A 10424-nucleotide genomic window follows, 5' to 3' on the forward strand; every position below is an offset into this window, starting at 1 on the left:
TATAAATATATCATTTTTTTAGTCTTAACTTTGATGCTCCATACATTCTGGGAACGTTACAACGCTAATCCAATCCGCAGCATTATTAAGTCGTTTCACACCCCAATATTTATGGCCCCCTTCCCAGCTCTTACTATTTGTCCATTAATACCACCGCCGATTGCAAGACGCAACATAGTGTTTGCAGGTTTGCGTGTACCAAGTAATATGACCACCGCAAAAGCGAGGTTTCTAGTTAGGTACAATATATTTTTTTACTAATGGTATACGTAATTTGTAAAAATTAATGATCTCAATTGCAAATCTGCAAAAAAAAAAACAACTTTTGTGATTTATATTTAATAATAATAGGACACGAAATTTCTTTTAGATATGGGCCCGATTTTGCAAATGAACACGTTCCTGGTGGTAAAAATTATATAAGCGATTTGAAATTACTATTAAAGACAAATAACTTGACACTAGTAAACTTCATAAAGGCTTTACGACCTTGTGAAGACATATTCGAATCCTGTACATGGGAAGGCGTTGATAAAAATTGCAACGAACTGTTCAAAATATCTTACACTTTTGCAGGTATATGTTGCTCCTTCAACTATCATCTCGAAGAATCCATAGAAACTGGCAGGTAATCATTATATTATGATTTTGATAACATCTTAATTACATGTTAATTATTATTATAACCAAAATTGTCTTACGACTTAATTTCGATTAAACTAGAGTCACAAAAAATCTTCTCAGAACTAATTTATATGGATCAAGAACCGGTCTTCAAATTATCGTACAGCGAAATTATTTGATCGAAGATGATGACATAAACGATAAATACATCAAATCTTCAACAAATTCTGTCGGCCTTGTGGTACAAAGTTGATACATAATGTTAATGTCTTTTTTAACGTGACATAAATAATTCTACCTTTATATATGTATTAAAAAAGAGAATTAATACACAAATACTAGTCAGAAATATTTATCATTTTTTTAAATAAACATTTAAAAAGATATTGATATATTTTTTTTCTATGAGGTAGATGTTTTCTCATCATCCTCTAGAATATGTCGCCACTGTAGCTGAGAGACAAATTCTACAAAAAGGACATTATATACACGTAATTAGATATTTTCTTAAATACAATTAACATTTTTTTTCTAATGTTATAAATAAATGCGTGGGTGAAATATTTTTCAAGTATTTGGCATAATAGCTGATCTTGCTTTGATACAATATAGACCTCCGTAAATCCAATTATCAATAAAAAACTCAGTGGGTATTACCATCAAGATTCTATGAGCGGTAAAATAATTCCGAATTGCGCAGATGAAGAAACTAAATTGGAGTATTTTCCTACTTATGGATATTCCAACTGCTTTATCAGCTGCTCTATTAGGGCTGTTCTCCAAGCCTGTGGTTGTTTGCCAATCTACTACACTCCTATAGCTGAAAAATATTCATTAAAAGTAACTTTAAAATAAAATTTTACAAAATTATTTCTTTAAATTATTATCTTTGCTATAAAAAGTTGTATAAATGATGTATTCTAATTCTCGTAGTTATGCGAATGGGAAGATTTCAAGTGCCTTTACGCAAATGCGGACAACATACGGATTATTCAAAATGTTGTTAAAGAAAATTTTACATGTGAATGTTTTACGCCATGCGAAAATGTGGAGTACGAATTACAAACTTCTACGCTTTTGTTAAATGGTGATCACAGTTACAATCCCTCGACTTTGTAAGTAGTAAATAATAAAATAAAGTACATTGCGCTCGAAGCGTAATTGTGTCTTTAAATTGTACATATACCATATTACATTCCTATATAAGTATATGTATAATATGTATGTCATTGTATTTATTTTAGTAAAAATATTTCAACTAATCAATTCATTCTAAAAATATACATGAAATCCGCTACGTTCGTGGAAATGGATACAATCCCGATTGCTGATGAATTATATTTGTTAGGTAAGTGATCGTTTCTAACTAGTAAACACCAACTAAAAGTAACATAACATTAATGTTATAATTTGATACTCAACAAATGTAATAAGATACCTGAGTTAAATACGACCCATCATAACACATATTAATTTTTTTAAATTCTATTTATAAGGATATTGAGATAAATTAAATAAAAATCAAATCTTAATTTTATCTGTAAAAATAAAATATGTGTTTTATATAAAATATTTGTAAATAAACAAAAAAACTTTTAACTTTGATATTAGACCTTATTATATTTATAAATAATTCATACTTATGAATATAATAAGGCTTAAATAAAAAAAAGAATTAGAAAAATAACGAAGAATACAGAATAAACATTATTTTTCTAAATCAGTTTTCAAACTGTTATTAATAATAAAAATAGAAGCAATTTCTTAGAACTCTACTCTTAAACATCACAATTATCTTTAATTTGGTCTTTAATTAATCTTTTAACTTTTGAAAATTTCTAACAATTTGTATGCAATTTTAGATTCTTAAAAGCAACATTAAAAATCATTATTCTCTCTCTGACGTAAAATTCATACATAATAAACAAATATTTGGCCATTACAATAATTAAATAAATGGACCTTTTATTTAATAAAAGTTTATTGTTTCTAAAAAAATATACTTATTTTAAAAAATCGATTTACTTGTCATTTTTTCATAGTTAAGAAGTTGAATAATATTGTCAACAGTTATAATAAACTATAAAATAATGTGTACTTGGTAAACTTTTGCAACAAATTGCTATAAAAATGGCTCATACACATACTTTGTCACAAGTTTTATTGTATTAAATAAACGTGTTGCTGCTTCTAATTCTCTAACCCCTTTTTATCTACTTCTTGTGGTACATCTTTTGAGCATATTTCTAGGCGTAAAAAAAGTTTTTAAGCAATGAATTCAAAACTTGCATGTTATTTAGTACTGGATGAGCTCAGATACCTCATGACATATGTTCTATAACAGTTACAGTTGTTGGGTGTGAAATTATAACATTAATGTTATACTACTTTTACTTAGTGTTTATTGAATACTTGCAGTCTATTTTAATGTCTTAATTAAAAGAAGAGAAAAATTTTTCAGCATCGTTGGGCGGCATATTTAGTCTTTTCTTGGGATGCAGCTTCATAAGTGTCCTGGAGATCTTTTACTTCATAATCTTATTTCTTCGTTCTAAATTTAAGTAAAATAGTAGTCTAAATAGTAAAAATAATTGTCGTCGATCAAAAGTTTCACAAATGACGTATTAAACAACTTGATTGAATTTGTAAAATCATGCAGCATAGTTAGAAATTCTATCGCATTTTTATCGGAAGGGTGAATAAGGAAACGATTGACATTGTACAACATCTCTCGGGACACTGCGGATGCCGCATCGAGCAACTACGAATCTGGAGCGATTAGATCTATTTCGAGCGGTTACTGGAGCGCTGCCGTAACATTTAAGTCCACGCCCGTGAAAATACATATTTACGACGAGTGTGATACCGTCTAACGATTCTTCAGAACTATTGTGTAACAAATGATTTAGATAAGTTACGAATAATGCAATTTCTAGTCCTCCTTCGAGGGCATCTTTCGATCGATTACATAACGTAATACGTCAATTTTCGTACATTCTATTTAATCTGTGCATTTTTGTTATCCGCACCTGTCCGCACCTGTCCGTTAATGTTGGCAAAAATATAAGGAACATTTGAAATAGCAACGTGCAAATATAACGAGATATATTCTGATATGATCAAGTACACGTATTTATCAAAATGAAAGAAACACGCAACGACATACGCGATCTCTTAGAAGTGAATAAACTTGGTATTTAATTTGGCGATTGTACGAAATGTATAAATTATTGAGTAAAAAGGTGAGAATAGTGGATACTTTATACATACTAAAAAGATGGATATTTATATCGTAAAAATCAGTATTTAAAAAGTGTTGGAATACAATGAGAAAGTAATTCGATATTTGAGTCATACGGTCTTGGGAGCTTCTGCCTTACGTAATATTTGAAAGCTTTTTGCTAACACAGCCCTAATTGCAGCCCAGCATTGAAATGTGTACTAATCATGTCGTCTATTTTCGCGTACACTGTCGAAAATACCGATTTAGTTCTACGCGGACATACGGTCGAACTTCGAGAGCTGGAAGCGCCGACTATTTTTGGAGAAACGCCCACATATTGCGGGGCAGCGTCGTTCACATTTCTACAAAGTTCTCTCTATTTGCATCTCGTAAGGAAATCCACAATTGCGTCCCCCTTTTAATCGCAAGTCCTTTTTATGTATACCTCGATAATAGTAACATATAATGACAAGTTATTTGCGGTATGATGATAAATAACAGTAAAGTAAATTTCAACCTGCATTTCAAACGAAAAGATTTATTTTATCGTTTGTAGCGTTGCGTTGTGTTAAAAATATATATCATACTACAAACACATTTTTAAAGAAACTTTTTTACAATATATTTTTAATATCGTAGTTAAAGATAAATGAGATGCATTTGATATAAACGAACGCGCGTGTAAAACAGATTGATATATTTCGGTGACTTTAAATGAACACAATTCAATGACGATGCGAATTATAGCTGTAGATATGCTCGTAACATAATAAATATTATTTTTAATTCCGATAATATATTTATAGCTAATTATCTGAGAGAAAATATAATTAATGTAATATCAATAACCAATTTTCATGACGAGAAGTGGTAAGAAATTGAAGCAAGACAGGAGAAAAATTTTAAATTGTTTCTATTACCCGGTAAATATATTTTTAAATTATGCGCGTCGCAAAAATCGGTCACTAAATAGTCAAAAGTGATTTGTGGAGAACATGTCTTCAGGCGCCTAAATTGTAGAGAGTATAATAAGTGAGATTTGGCGAGCTCCAAACGAGGTGTCCGTGACGATCTTGAATCCTCTGAATGCATCCGCCTTTTGCCACATGCTTTCTCTGTTGTTCAGCCCTAAAAATGTACAATATTCCATATTTAAAGTATTATTAAATACAATTTGAGTTTACTTAATCGAGTGATTTAATATTAATCAACACAATCGTAAGATACTAATTGTAAGGTATATAGGATTAAAACAAAGCAAGATGAAATTCAGCTTACTGTTCGGAGATTTCAATGACCAATTTAACATAAAACCTTCTTAATCTCATAGTTTTATTCTTTAACTTTTTTTAGCTACGAACAAAAGCTACGAATATACATTTAGATAATACTAAATGAAACAGTATAAAGTTTTTATTTTACGCAATTTTCAATAATATTAAAATTAAAATTAAAAAATGCGAAAGTATTTGAAACACTTGATGCACGTATTTTACAAATTAGGAATCAAATGCATTCATTGTTATATGTAACTCACCATGGTGAGGAATGTTTGTTGTGCTTAAAAAAACAATCCCGAGTATAATACCCAAAGCGATATTAATAGAAAAATAAGGATGAAATACGTCATCAGAAGGTTCTTCGTCTCGTGGCCTGCTGGTGGCATTTTTTTGACCGATGTGGACAAATCTGTACTACGATATATTAAATCTATTATCCACTTATAGACACATTAATTCGATAAAATTTTTCTTTATTCCTCATAAATAAGAAATTGATCAACCTTTTTTTTTCAAATTTACATGAATTTACATGTATAGCAATAATAATAATAACAATTAATTTCTTTCACATCGCACTAGATTTTTTTTAGATATTTATGATTAAATATATAATATGTAATATATTGTAATATTTTTATGAAACTCGCTTTGATCTTCATTCAAAGAAGAACTGCGATACTCACGAATGCTAGGATTATCACAAACTAATTGCGAATTATTGCCGTTATAACAGTCAGTAATCTATTTTTGATTGTAAACGTTATTACATGAAAACACTTCAAGATTTTTATCTTCAAGATCACTTAGATCTAGGAATGCGTTGTTCGCCACTCTACATGCGATCGTAGACTGGATCAGGCGATGCAGGATTCGCACGCTCGGACCGCTTTGTGATCCCGAAATTCCTCCAGGAACCGCATCACCACCCCCACCCATTACTTGTGTGTACCGTGTCGTACCTTCCCACCTTCTGCTCCAGGATTGGTAGAAGACAAGATCCCACCATCGGCTAATGTTGCTTGAAGAGCAAAGAGTTTCGTTACCTCGAGTTATATTAAGGCATTGTGGATGTTAGACGTAACTTCTTGACAAAAACGCCACCAGATCGGTTCCAGATAACCGTAGAGACACTGTAAGTATTGGCAGGTTCAAGATCGTTACGAAATTAATATGCACAGGTCCATTAAGCACGATTGGGAACTGCAAGATGCATCGTGTTATTCTGAAAATTTCGGATGACTGCCAGAACTGTTGCGCGCGATTAAGATTTCACTCCTTAGTCAATCCGTGCCAATATACAAGGCCGTCCATCATTTTCGGGCTCTCGTCTAAATTTAACTCGTTTAGCCAAACATCAATCTCGATGAACAATGTATGGACACCTCCGAACTCCAGCTCATCTGTTATGTAATGCATTTACTTTGTGAAAAACATGTACTCGGCATTACTGTTCCTCTAATTTATGAATTAATCAGAATCAAAAGTATTCAATAACAAATTGAAACATAAATCTATTGAACAGATCAGCATCCAAACATTTAACGGATTTTTTTAATTCATTAAGTCGATTTATAACTGTAATAGTAATCAATTTAATTTAATTAATTAATATAATAATTTAATAGGTTATTAATGGATTGATTAATTAATATTTATTAAGTGATAATTAATTGGTCAGTTAACATTAATTACACTAATCATGAAAGTCTTAATCCAATTTTATTTTTTTTGGATACATAATATATAATACATATAGTATTCGCATGCTGTTCGCACAATACAATGTACAATTTAATCTATATAAGGAGAAGTTGACTTGATTTTAGTAACTACATAATTTCTGATATCTATATATGTGTGGAATCTTTCTAAGCTGTACAATGAAGATATAATAATATTTACATAGACACGCAAATATGGCTGCTTGAAAGCAATAACTTTGGACACGATATGACACAACTCAAGTTACGAAAATAGGAAAGCGAAACTTTTATTACAGATTAACTCACGACACGGTACACAAGGTGCGCATATAAATAGAAATTATCCTAAGATAATATTTCGTTCTATAAATTGCGTACCAATATAAAAGTTTCGACGTACATTTCATATCATATGACTTTTACAAAACTAAACTTGGAAAAAGTTGACAGTTTCTCTTGGCACCGGCAAAAGAAGTTCTTTTATTTTCGCTTTACTATCCTTAAATTCTTGGCACAAGGCACCGTTATACATTTAAAACGCCATAACTTTAAATAAATAGTCTGTGGTATATCTATGAATGTGTTTATGAATATACTGATCATGAAATATAATGATTAATGATGCATAATCCCATACAGCGCAGAAGCTTGCAGCAACATTGCTGCAATATTGATAATGTTATTGCAATGTTGCAATTTTTCTACAATATTACTGGAAAGATCTGTGCTGTATTAAATATATATAACAATAATTTAAAATAATTTGATACGTATAATTTTTCACATATGTAAAATTACAATCATCTTACAATCAGTATATCTTACAACAAACTTTTTTTATTTCTCGTTAATTAGTAGAGCAATGACTTAATTAAAAAAGCCATCTTAAACTCTTGAAATAAAGTATATATTATAAAATGTACATGATTCTATATATATAATTAATTTAAAGATATATATGTATACGTATATGAGGTAGTACGAGATTTTATCTGTAAATAAATAAAATAAAAACAAATAGCTCAAAAAACCGTTTGACATTGAAATTTTAGACAGTTCTGTATTATTGCATTGACCAAATGTAATAATAATAATTATTCGTCCTCATGTATAAACTGGCATGTTCATATTTTATCATATTTTACATAGACTTTAGTGATGTGATAATTTAAGCTAGTGGCACATAGAAAAACGTAAGCAGTAAGCAAATCAACGTTTTTGATTTGTTACTGTTTACGTCTTGTTATACTGCTCTTTTTATGTGCCACAAGCTTTACTCGTATTATGTATGTACGTTTGCTTCTTAATATTAATGACCTTAAGCCAAGGAAAATCCCAACACGTCTTCCAATGAGTAGTCAAACAGCCTTAAATCTAATTTATATAGATCTGCTAACTTGCGAAGCTGTTTGTAGCTCAAGGCAGAGTAGTATCTGTCCAATTTTCTTGATGTCGGCTCGCTGCTTGGCGATCTAGCTGGAAAACTATGTAATCATATGTAGTAAAATGTTTCTCTAATCTATAAATGTATTTATCATTACATTATTCTTTTGTTACCATGAGTACATCTACGTACTTTACAGAGGTGACACCTATCCGTTCAAGAACTTCCGTGGCATCCTCGACCAAACTCTCATACTTGCTTATGAGATTGTAATTAACTATGCATGGTTGGCATAGATCATATATCGGTCTCCAATGTTCATTCCGAGTTCCATTCTCGGCATCGTCGGTAACAAAATCAACGAACTCGCGGAACGTCACATCGTCACCGTTCCTTAAAGACTCCTCGGTTGCGTTCGGCCTGTACTTCTGCATAAACATCATACAGTTAAATCGCTACTTGTAACTTGATGTTTTCGATATTTATCTCTGTTTGTATACGGAACTTGCCATTAACGGTTATATGCGATAAAAGTAGGACAACCCGCACGTAAAATTAATCATAATCATATTTCAAGAAGTGCGCAATTATACGGTATTTCTAAATTTTATTCAATTACTGTACAAATAAAGATCTAACATCTTACAATGGTTGAACAAACCAATATTTTCTTTTTATATATAGCCTTCGCAATATAACTTAAATTATTCGACGGGTAGAGAAAGAAAGAACCTCGGGCAAAATAAACTATGAGGACAGTACTAAATTATGTGTCATTTTATAAGTAGTATTATATACGTTGCCCGAAAAATAGTTTTAGGTTTAGGGAGAGGGAGGAAGCAAAGAAGTCATTTCTCTTAACTTCCTCTATAAATACATATAAAGATGAAGTATGCTCGCTCATGGTTCAATCAAAATTCCTAATAAAATTAATTGAGGTTCTTTTATCAAAAATAATAATTTAATATTGATTTTATCCGTTTTATTTTATATTATACTATACACACATATGTAGATATGTATATATAAATTGTCGTATTTAAGACTATAGCATGAGATCATATAAGTAAGCGTGACATCATAAATTGACTTATAAATACAATGTATGGTAAACAATATGCAAATTATGATTAGAGAGATCTATAAACGCTAAGAGGTACAGAAATTTTATATAAAAAAGCTTATTTTTTACCTTGACGATTTTCTTGCCGAAGCGAGTCTGGAAATATCTCGCACTTTTCTCATGTTTGGTCTCCAATTTATTTCGATAGGCCGATAGAAGCCTTTCCAGAGGATGTCGCACGACAATTAACTTGTCATACGTAGCCAATTTCTTCTCTATCTCGAGCAAGGTGTAATTGTTCAATCGTTGAAAAGTGCCGGGGGAATGAGCTTGATCAGCCGGTATTTCTAAAGGATCGTTACCAGACCATTTTCCGGTCGCAATCATTAGTACGCGCTTCCAATTTGTGCAAGCCACCTGAAAAATAAAATCGCTTCGTCTTAGAACGCGCAACGCGACGCGTTTTAAAATATTCTTTACAAATTATGACATTGACATTGTTCGATAATCTTAATAAAAAGGCAATGGTTTTGGATACCTTCGGTACGTAGCAATAGAGCAATTCGTGCAATTCGTCCACAAGGATATTTCGGAACAATTCTGGATTTAACGCAGTGATATCAACTTCGCTACTTTCAAGCTCGCAATTATATTGCAGCCTTTCCTGTCTCTCGACCAAGGCCGACCTGGCCAACGCATTTGGCCCTGTCCAGGAATAAATGTATTTGTTCTGCTCGAACGGTTTCTTGTCTTCGTCATTTGAATGAATTTGCGCGACGTTCGTGTTTGCATTTGCGATCGTTTTCCATGTAACAACGAGTAAAATTATCCTCCACGCTCGACATCCTGTCATCGTTATCCTTTACCCACCGCGAACATTGGACTCTCTTGTAAAATATCGTACAGATTGTAAAATTCTGAATCTATAAAAAAAAAAAAGAACGGCTTACTTTACGGAATTGTCCATTCCAATGGAACACCATTACAAAATCGTAATAATGATCCTGTACACTAAATGTTATGCTCTCTTATACTACTTTCAATTAAACAGACATATCTATTTATCATATGCGACAAGAAATCAATTATAGTTATTAATTTATTATAAAATATTCTTGTGTGAAATAATATCGATCAAAAACAT

General features: G+C 31.3%; 2 protein-coding genes across 2 annotated transcripts; one reads left to right on the forward strand and one right to left on the reverse strand.

Moving 5' to 3' along the window:
- The first annotated feature begins 30 nt into the window (after positions 1-30).
- LOC108775487 (sodium channel protein Nach) lies at positions 31-6303 on the forward strand. Its single transcript, XM_018541869.1, has 7 exons — positions 31-239; positions 371-628; positions 724-865; positions 1038-1115; positions 1237-1464; positions 1558-1739; positions 5929-6303. The coding sequence occupies exons 1-7, from the start codon at positions 34-36 to the stop codon at positions 6116-6118; spliced, it is 1284 nt and encodes a 427-aa protein (XP_018397371.1). The 5' UTR covers positions 31-33; the 3' UTR covers positions 6119-6303.
- Positions 6304-8056: 1753 nt separating this feature from the next.
- LOC108775496 (carbohydrate sulfotransferase 11) lies at positions 8057-10138 on the reverse strand. Its single transcript, XM_018541878.1, has 4 exons — positions 9819-10138; positions 9410-9697; positions 8410-8645; positions 8057-8317 (listed from the first exon to the last, which is right to left on the reverse strand). Exons 1-4 carry the CDS (start codon positions 10131-10133, stop codon positions 8152-8154), a joined length of 1005 nt encoding a protein of 334 aa, XP_018397380.1. The 5' UTR covers positions 10134-10138; the 3' UTR covers positions 8057-8151.
- Positions 10139-10424: the final 286 nt, after the last annotated feature.

The sequence above is a fragment of the Cyphomyrmex costatus genome, unplaced genomic scaffold (genome assembly GCF_001594065.2).
Source record: "Cyphomyrmex costatus isolate MS0001 unplaced genomic scaffold, Ccosl1.0 scaffold30, whole genome shotgun sequence".
NCBI lineage: Eukaryota > Metazoa > Arthropoda > Insecta > Hymenoptera > Formicidae > Cyphomyrmex > Cyphomyrmex costatus.